Genomic DNA, 18348 nt, shown 5'->3' with positions numbered 1-18348 from the left:
AACATAAACAGAAATATTTCACAGTCCGGACAACCCGAACGACACATGCATCACCCATGATCGAAGAAGGAAAACGAACTGTCAGAAAATTAAATAAAAACAACATCAAGAAGCGAAAAGTAGAAAAATCTTCAAAAAAGAGTGCAAAAGTGAAGCGCAGCAGCAAATTCTGTGCGTGTGAACAGCCATTTCAAAACAAAAACATCCGTGAAGCGAAAAATCAGGTTACCGCCGCGGAATAAACCGGGTCTAAAGTGAAGGAAAAGTTCCACTCGTGCACGGTCCACAGCAATGCGTATGACACGGTTTTCGCGCGGCCGTCCGGATTACGGCGGTGGAGGACGCCGAGGTCCCCCTCCGAACGGTCGCTTTCGTGGGGGTCGTGGTAATTCGCCTCCCGGTGGTCGTTTCTCTTCAGGTGGTCGCCCGCCAAGACGGTCCAGTTTCGAGGGTCATTCGTATCGACCGTCGCCGTCGTCGTCGGGGCCCGCCCCGTTGATGCAGCAGGGAATGCGTTCGGATCGCTATCAGTCCGGTGCTGGACGGCACGGATCTTTTTCACAGCAGCAGCCGCCGCCGCAGCATCAGCATCAGGGTCACCACCACCAACACCAACACAGTCGTCATCAACACGAGCCCCACCAGCAGCTCGCTCCGCATTTGACTGAGCGGGCGCGATATCCGGATCGTCGGTACAGGTGAGATTGTGGAATTCGGATGGTCACGGATGTTGATTATCTGACTTCCCAGGGAATTTTAACCAGTAGGTCGAATAAATATTACTTAGTTTAAACAAGCGCCCAAATATTTAAAGCGGCAAATGCGCAGGTATTCAGCAAGTTAAAAACTGAGTTAAGCTGAGAAGAAGGCTTTGTTCAGTTGGGACGTTAAATCAACTTTACTTCGGTACCTGGGCACCCCCACAGTATTGTGTCCCTTACCGCGTTAATGCAGGGCTCTGGCTCTGGTGTAGTGGCCCTTCTTTCCCGTGCTACTCGTGGGATCAAACATGAATACTAAAAATCAAACAACATGATCTAGTTGGTCCTTGGGCTGTTGAGTTCTCAGCAAAATGCAGATCGCTCTTGAATGTATTAAAGTGTTTCAAAGATAGGTTGCATGAATAACATCATTTACCAAAGTGAATCCAGATCATGCGCGACTGGACCGATGGTCGGTTGTGGACGACGATGTGTGCATATTGATCCATTGTCAGATCGTACCACCATTCATGGGTGACTCCTAGATCGACAATGGTTACCCTACCCTACTAACAAGAATTCCTTCCTGAGACACACGTGGAGATGCAGCGATTCTCGGTCTCTATAAAAACGTTTGTCTTACTAACATTCCTTCCCATCCTCGATGACTGTAAGGACGTGACCGGCGCCGTTATTGACTTTAATATAGTTGAGAGTTTTCGACCTGTGTACATTGAGAATGCTGTGCTAGTCCCAAGCCCCATTCATTAGTCCTCTGTGCAATTTCGATTACTCCGGTCCATCACGGAGTAGCAACTACGAATTGTGCGATCATCTATGCTCATGCTCATGCTGAAGGATTTTCCGCAGTATTCGCTTGAGAGTATCCACAAATCGCTATGCCAAGCCTTTCGATTGAGGATGGAAAGGTGCTATCTGAATGTGTTTAATGTCGTAGTTTTCGCAGAACTTTTGAAATTCATAGCTGGTAAACTGTGTCCCGTTATCCGGAACGATGGTTTCCGGAACGCCGGCCATTCTTGTTTTGCCTTCCTTCTTGAATGTATTTCGAAATCAGATGTAGAGTTTTACTTTACTTGATAGCTTTCTCTGGGGTCTCCAGTTAGCCTAGTGGTTAAGGCTTTGGATCGCCAATTCGAAGACGGCGGGTTCGATTCCCGTTCCGGTCGGGGAAATTTTCTCGACTCGCTGGGCATAGTGTATCATTGTATTTGCCACACAATATACATGCAGTGGCAGGCAAAGAAAGCCCTTCAATTAATTGTGGAAGGGCCCTAAGAACACTAAGTTGAAGCGAAGCAGGCCAAGTTCCAATGCGAACGTCGAGTCATAAATAAGAAAAAGAAGAAATCTCTGAAGACATTCCTGAACTTATATGGATGGAACTTCTGCATCTTCTTTAGAGATCCCTGAAGGATCTCCTATAGAAATTCTACAAGATCTTAACAATTCCTGAAGAAACTCCTGTAAGAATCCCTGAAAGAACTTCTAGTGGAGTCCCTTTTTGAACTTCTGAAGACATCAGTGAATTCCTCAAGGAATTCCTGGAGGAATACTTGAAGTAACGTTTGGTGGAATTCCAGAAGGGATTCCAGGAGGAATCTCAGAAGGGATTCCAGGAGGAATTCCTGAAGAAATGTCTGATCAAAACCCATAGGAACTCCAGTTTGAATGCCTGAACGGAATCGTGGAGGAACTACTTAGGACTTTTTTGGTAGAATCCCTGAAGAAACTCCTGGAGAGATCATTGAAGGAAAGTCGAAAGAGATCCATGAACGAATTGCTGAAGTAATCCCAGATTGAAGTTTTAGAGGAATCCCCAAAGAAATTTTAGTGGGAAAATAACCCACGATTCGTTGCACGATCAATCGCCCCCACCATGATCTCGTCGATTACGATGCGGAATAGTAGCGGTGATAGTATTTATACTTCGCATCACACCAGCGGTTTCCCGAATCCACATCGTTGCAATAATGTTGTCCAGAGTGAAATCTCTACCACATACAAATCTCCTGCATACTCGACCTTTGCTCCACAGAGAACAGACAAACATGCTCGAATAAAATTACTTGAAAATCTTGTGTAAAGAAAAAAAACAAGCTCAGTAGCGACATCGACGGTGACTTTCCCACTCAAAAACTTGTTTCGACACCATGATGGCGCTTTCTGAAGAAATATTTCACTAGCGCACCTTTAAATTTTCCTACTCAGATTCTGAGCTATATTTGCTTAAATAACAAGATGTTCTCCGTATTCACCGATTCCGATGATGTCCTCGCTGCCACACTGCTATATATAATTAGCATAGAAAATAGCCCGTTTTGTTTTACACCAGACAAGGCTTCATAATTGTGCCACAAGAAATCTTACCCAACTTCATCTTGTTGTAAAAACTTGTGAAACGTCAAACGCAATGTTTACATTGAAGAAGCTGTGTGGTTGCGCCAACAGCAACAGGTTTTCCGTCACCGCTCAATGAGAGTCTAATTCTTTATTACACCAACGAACCTAACCTCAAAATGACTGACAATTCACAGGTCATTTTGACAGATGTAACATGAGCATGAAAAGGACGGCAACAAAATCGATAAAGTAGAACACATTATCCGTCTTTTTCGTGCATGTGTGTGATCTGTCAAAATGACCTGTGCATTGTCAAACATTTTCATGGCTAGCTTTGTTGGTGTAATGAAGAATAGAGGCAATAGAGGTGAGGAAGAAGATACTTCGTGTGCGTGAGATCCGTGTATGGTGCAAAACATGTCACAACTACAAGCAAAGCGAGCTCCCATAAGAACCAGTGTTGCCACATTTTTTTTCGGTTTTCATCTGTGATTTTGGCCCAAAAAATCTTAGTTATCTGTAGTTAACTTAAAAAAATCTTGCATGAAATCTGTGATGTAAAAATGCTTATTATAAAATTAAGGAAAACTGTAACAAAATTGTTATTACATTCTGTGGTTTGTGCGAAGGTGTTCCTTGTGGAACTTGTGAGTTCGTTGGGGTTTGGTTTAAATGTGCGTTCCAAGTGTTCTCTGAATGTGACTTGTATCTTCGACAAGTCACTAATTCAGGGATCGAAAACTTTACCTTGTAAAAGGAGTGCGGAAGGATTGTGGCCAAGCGGTTTGTTGTGACCACAAAAGTACTTCGCCTCACTGACTTTTACAAAGGTGCAGTAAGCGACACTAGGAAAGCTATTTTCCTGGATCGTTCTTAGTAAGTAAGTAAGTAAGAACTTCTTACGACTTAAGACTGTCCTCAAACAAGTCTTTGGCCTAAGAACTTGTCACCTTAGGTTCCGAAGGGGCGCGGAAGGATTGTAGCCAATCGATATGTTGTGACTACAAAAGAACTTCGCCTCACCGACTTTGGAAAATCAGGCGACTGCTTAAGGAATTCGGGTTTGATTCAAATAATGTACGCGACTGTTGCGTGATCAATGAAAGAATGCTTTATTGAAGCGGGACCATCCGCTTTTATAGCCAAATCTTGGGCCTTAGGGCCCACTTACAATGCTAAGAAGAAAAGAGAACCTTACAATTTTGGTTTCCAAACTTAAAACTAATATCCCCTTCCCTCACTACCTAATGCAAGCAGGCACAACCAAATTTTAAGACTTCTGTACTTGTTCTTAATCGTATTTGTTTTCCACCAAATATTCTAGACCTATCCCCCGCCTCGATGTGGATGCATCAAGGCGCATTTCAATTTCGGGTTTTATTGCCCTGTTTTTTTCTGGCATTGGTTCCCGCTACTATCAATAGTTTTTGTTGATTAGCCGGGTACTGCTTTCTTGTGCGAGGGGGATCATGCCGGAATCACTCCCATAGCTACGATCCAACACCACCGCATCAGTACCGCCGCATGAAGAACCTGCCCTCGGTGCCTTAGCACCGAGAATTTTACGACTTTTCATCATTTCTGAATCCGAGCCTCACAGCGCACCGGTTGGTGTCACTTTTCCCTTTTTCCCGTCGTGAGAGCTATCAGTGCACATGCAATGTCAAAGCGCATCCCGCCGGGCGAACGATAGGTCATAAAGTGTTTATTGGTCTCCTGCACGCCTCCACGTCTACGGCCATGCGTGCTTGCCTTCGGTAGCTTGCTTAAGTTAGAGACTGTATATATAGAGACACGCAAAGACAACTTCTTTTGAGTGTTGTTCTTCTTCTTCGCCCGACTTTGTTTTCACAATTTTGCTGGCGTGCTCGATAGGTAGCCGATTTGACAGTTCGATAGGTAGATTTGGTTTCACTCTTTGCGGGACTGTGTTATAAACAGACTGTAGCTTAAGTGATCTGTACTGTATGGAACATGCGTTCCCTTCTTGTGGTGCAAACATTGGCTGGCTGCAGTCAATGTCCCTTTACAATGTATTTTTGGCTAGGTGGCCTTGGATTGTGCTACTTTTCCCCGAATGTCGTTTCCCCGAACGCCGTTTCCCCGAATGTCCCTTTTCCCCGAATGCCGTTTCCCCGAATGTCGTTTCCCCGAATGCCGTTTCCCCGAATTCCCGTTTTCCCGAAACGCGTAAGAAGTAGTTTCAATTCACTAGTTTTTATATATTCTTTAAAAATATGTATGTATGTATGTACATGATTTAACTGAAATTTAACTAAATACAACAACTTCAACGGAAACTTTGTCAGTACTAGTTATTTCAAAAACTATATTAATTGCCATGTTAAAAAAAAACTTGTTAGCATTTACACTTGGAAGAACCGCCTTCTTTGAAAGAAGGGAAAATTTCTAGGAAAACTATATTAGCTGCCATGTTAACAAAATCTTGTTAGCACTTAAACCTGAAAGAACCGCCTTCTATGAAAGAAGGGAAAATTTCTAGGTAAACTATATTAGTTGTGATGTTAACAAAAACTTGTTAGCATTAAAACTTGAAAGAACTGCATTTTTAAAAGAAGGGAAAATTTCTAGTGAAACTTTATTACTTGCGATGTTAATCAAAACTTGAAAGAATCGCCTTCTTTGAAAGAAGGGCAATTTTTTAGTGATGCTATATTAGCTGCGACGTTAACAAAAATCTAAGGAACATTTTTAGTGAATCAATATTAACTATAATGTTAACAGTTCCCAAAGAATTCGAAAGAACAACCATCTTTGTAGGAAGGAAGTTTCCTCTGATTAAGTGTTAGCCGACAACACTTTAGAAATAAAACTAATAAAAGCGACCTAGGTTTAAAAAATATCCAGTAGCAATTTCGCATCTAATCATTTTTTGACAGTACATCATTTTTTTTCGGGGAAACGTACTTATTCGGGCAAACGGCATTCGGGGAAAAGGGTTATTCGGGGAAGCGGCATTCGGGGAAACGGCGTTCGGGGAAACGACATTCGGGGAACCGACATTCGGGGAAAAGTAGCACAACCGTGGCCTTGTTACATCTGTTTTTGAGATTTTCGTTTTCCTTGCTTCTTTCGAGCTGGGTCAATGTACTGGGATCGAGATCACTTGAGAGATTTCAAACATGATTGATTTAATTTGCGAAATATCGCTTAATTTATAACACATTCAGAAATGAAACTTCAAAAAATGATGTTTTGGGTCAAATAAATCTCTTTGAGCTTGTTGAGATGGTCTTAATGTAACTGTTCGAAATTCAAGCTGCAAAGTTCTTTAAAGTGATATTATACTTATGATGGCAGCCTTATGCTACGTTCTCACTGCGCTTTATGTTGGCTAAAATCAATTATATTGCGGAGAAACTAATTAAAAAACGTTCATTTTTGTGGATAATTGATCTTTATAACAATAATCTGAATTTGATAATTATTCTAGAAACTCTCAACCCGGGGAATTCCTCCAGGAGGTCTCAGAGGATTTTTCCTGAAGTTCCCAGGGAGTTTCTCTAAAGTCCAATTTAGAAATTGCTCTCCAAGTTCTCCGAGAATTCCTCCAATGGGGAACAATTGCAAGACCATGAATTACTTCAGGAGTTCTCCGCCAATTTTCTCTAGGAATTATCTGGGAATCCCTCCATGACTTAACCAGGAGTACTTCCAGGAATTTCAGGAGAACTCCTGAAGAAATTCCCCACGAATTCGTTCTCGGAATCAAATTCAGGAATTCATCGGAAAATCATCCAGTATTTTCACAAGAAGTCGTCCAGTAATTGTGTATGCATCCTTCCAGGATTTCCCTGAGATTTTTTCCAGAATGTTTTCAGAAATTTCTCTAGGAGTTCCCCGGGAATATTTTGACTAAGCCACGAAAATTGCTTCAGAGTTCCCGGGGGATTCCTGCAGAAGTTTCCCGGAAATTCCTCCAGGAGCTCTCCAAGAGCTCCTGCAGAAGGTTCTCGGTGATTTCCCCAGCAGTTTCTTAGGAAATATAGTAGGAGTTCCACAGAAATTCCATAAGAGTTCCTTGTAAATCCCCCCAGGTACTTCCCAGGATTAAAATTCTTCTGGAACTCCTCCTAGAGTTTCTTGGGAAATATTGTAGCAGTTCCTCGAGAAATCCTGTAGGAATGCCTAAAGAGGAGTTCTTCAGGAATGCCTCTAAAAGTTGCACGGGAATTTCTCAAGTATTTGCTATGCAATTCCTCCAGGAGTTCCTCAGGCATACTGAAAGAAGTACCTGGCAAATTTCTCCAGGAAATAAAAGAAATGTCATCCAGGAGTTCTTCGGAAAATCAACCAGAAGTTCCTAAGCAATTCCTCCTGGAATTTCTCGGAAATACTTCTAAGAGTTCCTTAAGGATACGCCCAAAAGTTCTACGGGAATTTCTCAAGGAGTTCTTTTGAAATTTCTACAGCAGTTTAAGGAAATTCCCCCAGGAGTTCCCTGGCATTTTTTCTCAGGAGTTCCCTGGAAATTCATTCATTCTCCAGGAATTTCCGCAGGAGTTCCCCAGGATTTTTTTCTGAAATTTCTCCAGAAGTTGCTCGAGAATTCCTCCAGGAGTTCTTCCAGGGGTTTCTCGGGATTTCATCCAGGAAACTCTTGGGAATTCCTCCATGAGTTTCTTAGAAATTGCCGTAAAATCTCAAATAGTTGAAGTTTTCCAGTATACAATATGTTGACGACTGCCCTTGCTGCCCTTCGTAGTTCTGTAGGAGATATTTTTATTTGGTAATTTTTTTACATTTAATGTAAGATGGGCCTGAATCAAATAGGTATAAACATGAAAATGAAGATTATTATTCGATATCGATTCCAAGATTTGTTTACAGCCTGGAAATCTTGAAAAATCTTTATAGTCGCAAAAATCTGTGATCTGTGGGCACCGCCTGGCAGCTCCTCACCTGACGGCTGCCTCACCCGCTTCTGCGAGTGCTTATCAAAAGCAGTTGCATCCGCCGCAGCCTTTGGTCTACTTGCGAAAGCGAAGGCCTCCATCTGGATGGACGTCACAGCCTTTGTTTTTGGAGGTTCTTCCGCTGCTGCGGTTTCCACAAGTCTCTTGTGGTCTTGCTTGGCATGGTTCATCGACTCTCGAAGTCGCAACAGGGCCGTTTTAAGGTCCTTGCTTAAGTTGGACTTCGATGACACAAAGTCGATGATTTTATCAAGCTACTGCACAGCCACCTTTATTGCCTTCATGGACCTTAGCTCATCATCGATTGCCTCCAGCCAGTTATCACGATCGCTCCACCTCTCAATTTCGATGAAGCACTTGGATACATCTGAGGGATACGAGCCAACTAACATTTTCAGCGGTATAAGCTTCAGTCACAGACAAACAGACGTCTCACTCTACTCACTTCCCATCGTTTCCCTTTTTAACGGATTATTCAAATATTCTGTAGTTCGCAAATCGCTCGCTCATGGCGCTCGCATCGCTTTTGCTCCTGTTTGACGTTTGCTCACTACCGCCATCTACTCAGTGGATTTGCGCACCACAGTATAATTAGTATTGGGCGGTTATGTTTGCGTGACGATGATTTTTATCGCATTTTGTTCCAAGTGATACGTCTGTTTGTCTGTGTTCAGTCATTTGCTTTCTGTTGTGTAACCATCGAATTGAAGCAGTCAAAGCTGAGTAAAAGGGAAGCTAGTCAAATATAAACCATAAGCTAATACACGACTGCAAAACAAGCACCATACAGCTACCAAACTCGGTTTTCAAAAATCAATCACTTGTCACTGGGGCTGCCTTTACTGCACTCTGTTCCAACTCCGGGAGATTTCCCGGAAGATGTGAAAACTTGAACAAAACGAATAGGAGTCCCCACTAACAAAACAGCTGCTACTATACAGTACAATTCGTAATACTGACAATCGGTTGTGGACGACGATGTGTGCATATTGATCCATTGTCAGATCGTATCACCATTCATGGGTGACTCCTAGATCGACAATGGTTACCCTACCCTACTAACAAGAATTCCTTCCTGAGACACACGTGGAGATGCAACGATTCTCGGTCTCTATATAAACGTTTGTCTTTACTAACATTCCTTCCCATCCTCGATGACTGTAAGGACGTGACCGGCGCCGTTATTGACCTTAATATAGTTGAGAGTTCTCGACCTGTGTACATTGAGAATGCTGTGTTAGTCCCAAGCCCCATTCATTGGTCCTCTGTGCAATTTCGATTACTCCGGTCAATCACGGAGTAGCAACTACGAATTGTGCGGTCATCTATGCTCATGCTCATGCTCAAGCTGAAGGATTTTTCGCAGTCTTCGATTCAGAGTATCCACAAATCGCTCTGCCAAGCCTTTCGATTGAGGATGGAAAGGTGCTATCTGAATGTGATTAATGACGTAGTTTTCGCAGAACTTTTGAGTTCTGCAAGTGTTCCTTCAGAGATTTCTTCAGGGATTTCTCCATATATTTTAACAAGAATTCCACAAGAGATTGATCCAATAATTCAATCTGGAATAATTCCAAGAATTTCAGCAGGAATATATTCTAGAAATCCTGACAAGAAATTTTACTAGAGATTAGCTTAAAATTAATCCAGGAGTTCCTTAAAACATTGTACAAAACATTATTTTGGGAGTTCATCCAAAGATTCCAACAATAATTCATCTAAAAATTATTGCAGACATGGATTCCTTCAAATTGTTTTCCTACAGAAATTCTTCCAGTAATTTGTTAAGAAAGCTTTCTCGGGATTTCCTAAGGAATTTCTCATGGGATTGCTTCCGGGATTCCTCAAGATTTTCCTTCAAGAATATCTCCCGGGATTCATCCGGGGATATTTTCTGTGTTTCTTTCAGGAACAACTCCAGGGATTATTTTAAAAATTCCTCCGAAAATTCCCCCAAGAACACTTTTTAAATTCCTTCAGGAGTTCTCTTCTCTTGGAATTCTTTCAGGAACTCCTCCAGGAATTAATTCAAAACCTTCTCCAGGGACTGTTAAGTGAACCCCTGGAATTGCCCAGGATTTCTCCAAGAATTCCACCAGCAATTTCTTCCTGGGATTCCTCCAGGAATTTCTTCAGAGATTCCTTTAGGAATTATTCCAGGGATTCCTCTGGGAATGGATTACCCGCTTTGGCGGAAATTGCAACAGATGGCGCTAGTGTGCAGGAGTTTTTCACTTTTAAAATGTATGAAGAAAATTGCAAAAAATGGTATTTTGACCTAATAAACGTTTTATCAGAAAAAATATTTGGTACAGGTTGTAGCTAATAATGATAGCTAACTGCGTTACCAAATATTTTTTGCCAAAATGTCGAAATATTTGAAAAAAATGAAAAAATGTTCAAATGTCCATACATTTTTTCGATTGAAAACTTCTGCCTCGAATCTGATTGATCTTCTTTTGCCTATACATGGACATCATGAATATACATGGATTCATGGTTATCAATCTGTCAAATGGAAACAAAACAAAGTTTCTCCCAAAACAAACATGGATCGGCCGGGTCGGCAGGAAAGGTAAAAAACAAGTTTTTAAGCATTAATTAGCATACATTGAATTAATTATCTACATTTCAGGAGTGTGAAAAGTGTTAAACGGTGCGTTGCGGAACACCATGTCTTCACCACGCCACGTAATCATCGTTGAATGCGGAAAAAAGTTCGCCCTGACGGTGGCGATGCTTGGTGGCGTGGATGATGTTGTTCTCACTAGAGCTGCAATCTCAGGTTAGTATTCACATTCACGGTGGATTCTTGGAAAATTCAGAGCGATATGGATTTCCATAGGAATTTTGGATGATGTTAAACCAATATACACTTGTTTGTTTTTTTTTTGTAGAAATGCGAAAAGGACGGTCTTCTGAAGAGTTACCGAAAGGTCAGCACTATCAATGCTAACGTCTAGTCGAGCCGGAAGTGTTCCTGGGTCCGTTTATCGAAACCACCCGCCCGGTGTCCAAGAACACCCTCTCTGCAACTCATTCGATCACCCCCTGCCGATGGGTGCGCTTCCCGTGAGTGATGTTTAGGCCAAGACGGGTGAGAAGTCGATTTTTATCAGCGTCGATTGGGTTAGCTGGAGCCGGAACAGAACGGTAGAAACAACAAAACAAAGGTAGTGATAAGGTAAGAAAGAAGGGTGGGTGCATGTGCGTAGCTGGCCCCCAGCTTCAATGTCGGGCTCCTAAGGAGCCGCTCCTTCCTTCTCTAAAATTGTGCTCGCTGGCGTAGTGCATGCCAGGCGCACACGACATTGGAGTAGGGAGGACCAAGGTACGCGTATGGGTGAAAAACTTTTGAGTACACTGGGGCTGTCCATCAATTACGTGAGGGAATCTTAGCGATTTTTCGACACCACCCCCCCCCCCCCCCCCTTGTAAGATTTTTTGTATGAGAACCCAAAAATTTTTGTATGGCGCGTAAGATTTTCCAAACCCCCCCTCCCCCCATAAACCCTTACGTAATTAATGGGTAGCCTCTGAATCAGCTATGATGAGGTTTAGTGCTAGTAATGGACCCTTTTGCCTATAGTGGACTTTCTGCAGGATAACCAAAACATAAATGCTCAATGTTCTCAACTGATTCACCGGGGGAACATCAGTTACCTTGCTACACAACAGCTGTTGACAAACGGATTTCCCAGTGGCCACAAAAATTGGCTATTTTGTCTTTGTTTATGTTAATGTAAACACTCAAAAAGGGTTTACTACTACATTTGGGAGGGTTCACTGGCAGCGTCGGCAGCAGGGGGGGGGTCCACTACAGGCTCCAAGATATATGTGGACAATTCTATAATGGGGGACAACGTCGATGCATATTTTGAAATACGTATTTTACTGGAATAATTTATTGATTTTGTATGTTTTACGTTCTTAACGTAAAGAGGGGATATGAAACTTGTTATAAAATTTCACTTAGAGACAATCCATTAAGGTAGCATTGCTAAAAGGCCGTAGAAGTGAACTTCGGTTGCTTAGAGGGTCCATAACTAGCACCCAAACCGAAGACGCATAAAATGATTTGATACCTGTTCCTCCAGCGATTCGTCGAGGAGTTTCCTCCAGGATTCCTCCAGAGTTCATTAAGAGATTTTCAAGGTGTTCCTTCAGGGATTCCTCCATGAAATACTCAAAGGATTTTTTAAAAAGTTCCTTCAAGAATTTCTCCGGGAGTTCCTTCAAGAATTCTTCTAGGAATTTTTCCCGAAACTCCTTAAACATTCCTCCAAGAATTTCTTCATAAGTTCTTCAAGGATGCATGCTGGATTTCCTGCAATGATACCTTTAGGAGTCAGGGATTTTCCATGAGTTCCTTCTAGGAGTTACTTCAGGGATTGCTCCAGGCATTCCTCCAGGAAATACTCAAAGGATTTTCCAAGAAGTTCCTTCAGGGTTTCTTCAAGAATTCTTCCAGGAGATCCTACAAAAATTCCTCCCAGAAATTCTTTCCGAAATTCCTCCAGGAGTTCTTACATGATTTTTTACAGGATTCCTTCCAGAATTATTCAAAAGTTTTCAGGGATTCTTTCAGAAGTTTTTTTTTTTCAGGTATTCAAGGAGTTTCTACAGGGATTTTTCCGAAAGGAACATTGGATTTCTTTATAAGTTCTCTCAGGAATACCTGCAGGACTTCCTTAAAGGATTTCTTTGGATGTTCCTTCAGAGATTCTTCCAAGAGTTTCTTGAGGAATTCCTCCAGAGTTCCTTCGAAGATTTCCTAAATCATTCATCTGGCATCCATCCAGGAAACAATGCAAGGATTTCTCAAAAAGTTCATTCAGGAATTCCTTTAAGAATTCCTACAGGAATTTTTCCAGAAGTTCCTTCACAGATTCCTTCAGATTTTTTTTGGTATTCCTCCAGGAGTTCTTTCAGGGATCTCCCCGGAGTTCCTACAGAGATTCCTTCAGCATTCCTCCAGGAGTTGTTTCACAAATACATGCAGGACGTCTTTCGCGGATACCTGTCCAAGTTTCTTCAGGGAAACCTCTTCTTTTGGGAATTCCTGTAGGAGTTCCTACAGGGAATTCTCCAGGAGTTCTTTCAGAAATTCCTTCAGCATTTTTATAGAAGTTTCTTCAGGAGTTCTTTCAGAAATACCTGCTGGATTTCCTTCAAGGATACCCTTGGAATTTCCTTCACGAATTCTTCCAATACTTAGTTCAGGGTTTCCTCCAGAGTTCCTTAAGAAATTGTATGGTGTCCTTTCTGAGATTCCTTCAGGAAAAATATTTTCTTAGGAGTTCATTTAGGATGTTTTTCAGGAGTTCCTATAGGAATTTCTTCAGAATTCCTTTATAAGTTTCTTCAGTAGTTTTTTCAGCGATACCTTCAGAACTTTCTTCAGGGCCTTGCAGGAGTTCTTTAAGATATTCCTCCAGGAGTTCCTGCAGAGACTTCCTAAGGAAAGCCTCAGTAGATTCCTTCAGTTTCTTCAGGGATTTCTCAAGAAGTTCTTGCAGGGATTCCTTCAAGAATTCACCCGGAGGTTTCTACAGGAATTGCTCCTGGAGCATTCCTCCAGGAGTTTTTTTTTGCAGAAGTTCTCGAGGGAGTTTTTTAAGAGATTTTCTCCAGCAGTTCCGTCAGGAATAGTTTTAGGGATACCTGCTGGATTTCCATCAAGAACACATTAGGGAGTTTCTTTAGGGATTCTTCCAAGAGTTTCTCAAGGGATTCCTTCAAAGTTCTTTAAGAAATTTCCTAAGGCGTTTCTTAAGGGATTCCTCCAGGAGCTTATGTAGATTTTCTACAGGAGTTCTTTCAGGGATACCTACAGGAATTCCTTTAGGGATACTTTTAAGAGTTTCTTCGGCGATTCCTCTAGGAGTTTTTTTTTAGGGTTTCCTCCAAGAGTTCCTTCCGGAATATCTCCAGGTGATCCTACAGGGATTCCTCCAATAGTTCCTTTAGAGATCCTTCAGCTTTACTTTAGAAGTTCTGTCACGGATTGCTTTGTGATTTTCCTCAGAGATTCCTTCAGCATTTCTTCAGAGTTTCTACAAAATTTTTTTCAGGAATACTTGCTGGATTTCTTTCAAGGATACCTTTAGCAGTGCCTTTACGGATTTCTCCAAGAGTTCTTCCAGAGAACTCCTTAGAAGTATTCATGGTTTTTCCTCCAGGAAATACTTCAAGGATTTTCCATGTAGTGCCTTTAGAGATTTCTTCAAAAGTCCTCTAGAAATTCCTCTAGAAATTCTTCATGCGTTCCTCCTGGAGCTCTTTCAGGGATTTCTTCAGGAGTTCATTCGGGACAGCCTTCTCAAACGAACACCGAATTCGCTGAGTGCTGCTGGTTTTTTCCGCCTGTACTCCGACTTCGTGTTGAATCCGCAACATACGAATTAGTAGACAAATATGTACATACTTATATTTGAAGTTCATTTTAAACACAAGTTCGAACATATCGCCCCCTTAATGCTAGAACTAGGTAACTCGTTTTGGAAAATACGGATAAAAATGGCTGGTAAAACCTTTCCTGGTATAAAACAAACTCTTTGTTGGTCTTAAAAGTTGAATTAATATGTGTTTTCGGATTTTCAATCGACAAACTTGTGTTTATTGTGGTGTACGTTCAGATATAAACAAATTTCTTGCAATTTCGCAAAACCAGTTACCTAGTTCTAGCATTAAGGGGACGATATGTACATCACACTTGTACCGCAAAAAATGGTGTGGAAAGCGATCGTCCAATAAAAAACTTTCTCAATCAACGAATGACAGTTCAGTACCACCAATCCAAATGCCACCTAAAATCCCAGTGCACAGGGTCAAATATTTGCCCAAAAAAAATGCTGAAACATCTTGTTTGACTCGATCGAATTTTCATTTGTGTCAAACAGATGTTTGATGTTCAGTTCATTCCCTGTCAAACTCTCGGTTTTCACTGGGTTAGAATTTCGTTTCGAATCGCCGAGTTTTTTTTTCATGGATTTCTCCAGGAGTTTCTAAAGAAATTATTTCAAAAATTTCTCCCCGAGTTCCTACCGGTATTTCTCTTCAGGAGATTTTTTAGGGAAACCTTCTGGACTTTTTTTAACTGTTATAACCGGTAATTAAAGATAAAAAGGAGGCATTACTCAAATGCAAATAACAAACGACCGAGTACGTTCATTGGTAAATCAGAACTGACTTTATTATTTCTTCTACTTTAAATCAACTGAGTCACATGAGAACCCATCGTAAGGGTTCGGCGGTTTTACCGAGTGGGCAAAGCCACTACAGTTCTTTCCCCTTTAATTAAGTTTATATACAATTGTTTTTGTTAATCATATGTTATAAAATTCAGAAAGCAGAATATGCAAATATTAAAAAATCTTTTCAACACAATAAACGCGAACAAACAATTTGAATTTATCGAAATTAAGTTTAAACTTTTTTGAACATCAATCTCGGACTTTTACGCTTTTACTCTTACTGGAACAGATGTCTAGAACGTAGATATTCCCGGCGTGGTACACGTAAACTCTGCGTTGAGTTGACTGGACTGCTGTAAGGAACCAACAAATCTTCAAATTGGATATCTCGAATGAGGGGGTTCTCCACGGCCCGCTTCATCTTCATCAGTCCTTCACTGCCGGTCCGCTTATGGGCTGTCTTCACCTGCAGTTCTTGCCTTTGGCGTCCAAATTTTTCCTCTTCGTCTTCCTCTTTATCCAGGGTTGATCTTTATGCTGAGTATCCAGGCGCCTTTCCAGTTTGTGCGATGTTGTATACCCTCCGTCATGAGAAAAATTCTCGCTAATCGCGTTGCTATTGCATCATCAATTATCGCATAACCGGAAGCAATTTCTCCAGCAACTTCATAGTCTCAAAGGGACAGCACCGAAAAAATGAAATAAAACAACAGCAAACAAATATGTGCTCAAAAAGGCAAACGTAGTCCTACGTCAAAAATAGTCGGCAAAACTGATGCATTCACATGCACTCGACTCAATGCAAATAATTGATGCACAAAAATAGCTGTTCGACATGTTATCAGGTTGAACGGGTTGAACTATACGAACACTATCAACAGCTATCAACATCTGGTGCCAAAACAAAAATACAGAAACGAATCCTTCCAGCATATAAAAACATGTTTGACGGGACAAAGGCATAAAAAACGGCTAAACATAATGTTTCTTCACAACAAACTTACTGCAAAACGACAAAAAAAACAACAGCAATCACACTCCAAACAATAAATGCAAATGTCTAATAGTCAGATGGTAAACACTGCAACTGTATTGCAAATCGGCTATGTTCACTTACTTCATCGCGAGTACTAATCCATATTAAACGGAAAATGATGAGTGAATTCGTTGCCGATTTTACCACTCTTCCACTGACTCTTGTGTGTGTGCCGCACGCAGATTAAATAAAAATGGTCAAGAAATTGATACATACCAAAGATTGTGAGAAAAGCCAAAAACAAAATGCCGTCGTCAAACAAATGAAAAATAATACAAAAGTTAAAACATTCGAAGAAATCTTGTCTTTCACAAAATAAACAAAATGGTAACGAGATTAACAAAAGGTGATATTTTGCACCATGCTGTACCAAAAAAAAGGACAAAAATCACTACACGCACTGCTGGAAGTGTTTTTATGCACCATTTTACAGCAACGTTTTACAACAAAATCTCGTTTACCAAAAAAAAACACTGACAAAATACAATTAAAAAAAATACATCAGCATACAAAAGTGAATTATTGACCCGATCTATGGGCGAAAAAATAAAATAATTCACGAAAAAACTACACATTACCGGCGGTCGTGAATGCACGGATAGAAAAAAAAATGTTATACATAGCACGCTTGTCGCCAAAAGGAATTTTGCACTGAAAAATATACGCCAAAGTTAAAAAGCCAATGGCCGTAAAAAAGCGTTGTACAAATCCCAATTAACATTTCTCCTCGTCGACACTGTTATAACCGGTAATTAAAGATAAAAAGGAGGCATTACTCAAATGCAAATAACAAACGACCGAGTACGTTCATTGGTAAATCAGAACTGACTTTATTATTTCTTCTACTTTAAATCAACTGAGTCACATGAGAACCCATCGTAAGGGTTCGGCGGTTTTACCGAGTGGGCAAAGCCACTACATTAACAGATTTCTGAAGGAGACCGAATTATGTTTAGCTAAAGGGAAGTTGGATTTTCGTTCGCATTTTAATATTTATTCCCTTTTATATTTCTTGCAGTTTCTTCTGGCAATCACGGCTGTTCAAAAAATATCATCCCGGTTACCACATGGCGAGCACCATTACAGACACCTCCGTTCTGCCCACCATCAGCATTACAAAGTGTTAATGATTTTTATTTTACTAATTCTCTTTGTATTTGTTTCTTAGTATTAAAAAGCATGTTAAGGGGGGTGGGGATGTTGGTTGGTTTTGCTGGGATAAAAAAATATCCGAAAATCCAAGGGTAGATTCCGCATCTTTTCCAAAGTTCATAGTTCATATGCGAGTCGACGAATTCCAAGTATAACTTTTCAATCACATTGTTTTTTTTTTTGTATAAAACTTTGAAATAATTATTTGTACTCTTCCTCCTAAATTCTTGGAGTATTATATAATCGATTCAAGCATTTAAATAGAAACAACCATAACTAGTTCACCAAGTTCTCCAAACTTGCGAGGTGACGCATAACATGTCTATTTTTGAAATCATATTGGTTTTCTTAAAAGTTTGAAATACTTCCATAATGATTTTTCCATTTTAACGAAAATAACCGAAACTGGTTCACCAAGTTCTCCAAACTTGCGAGGTGACGCATAACATGTCTATTTTTTATATCATATTGATTTTCTTAAAAGTTTGAAATGCTTCCATAATGATTTTTGCATTTTAACGAAAATAACCGAAACTGGTTCACCAAATTCTCTAAACTTGCGAGGTGACGCATAACATGTCTATTTTTTATATCATATTAGTTTTCTTAAAAGTTTGAAATACTTCCATAATGATTTTTGCATTTTAACGAAAATAACCGAAACTGGTTCACCAAGTTCTCCAAACTTGCGAGGTGACGCATAACATGTCTATTTTTTATATCATATTGATTTTCTTAAAAGTTTGAAATGCTTCCATAATGATTTTTGCATTTTAACGAAAATAACCGAAACTGGTTCACCAAATTCTCTAAACTTGCGAGGTGACGCATAACAGTCTATTTTTTTATATCATATTAGTTTTCTTAAAAGTTTGAAATGCTTCCATAATGATTTTTGCATTTTAACGAAAATAACCGAAACTGGTTCACCAAATTCTCTAAACTTACGAGGTGACGCATAA

The 18348-nt window shown here is 40.5% G+C and overlaps 1 protein-coding gene across 1 annotated transcript in view; it reads left to right on the top strand.

Moving 5' to 3' along the window:
* The first annotated feature begins 79 nt into the window (after positions 1 to 79).
* Positions 80 to 18348, top strand: part of LOC109415279 (uncharacterized) — a 43104-nt gene continuing 24835 nt past the window's right edge. The window contains exon 1 of the mRNA XM_019689156.3: positions 80 to 698. Coding sequence (XP_019544701.3) covers positions 292 to 698 — 407 coding nt within the window. The 5' untranslated portion in view covers positions 80 to 291. The remainder of the gene's footprint in view (positions 699 to 18348) is intronic.

This window comes from Aedes albopictus, chromosome 1, assembly GCF_035046485.1.
Source record: "Aedes albopictus strain Foshan chromosome 1, AalbF5, whole genome shotgun sequence".
Taxonomy (NCBI): Eukaryota; Metazoa; Arthropoda; class Insecta; order Diptera; family Culicidae; genus Aedes; species Aedes albopictus.
This window is presented reverse-complemented; position numbering and strand designations above follow the sequence as displayed.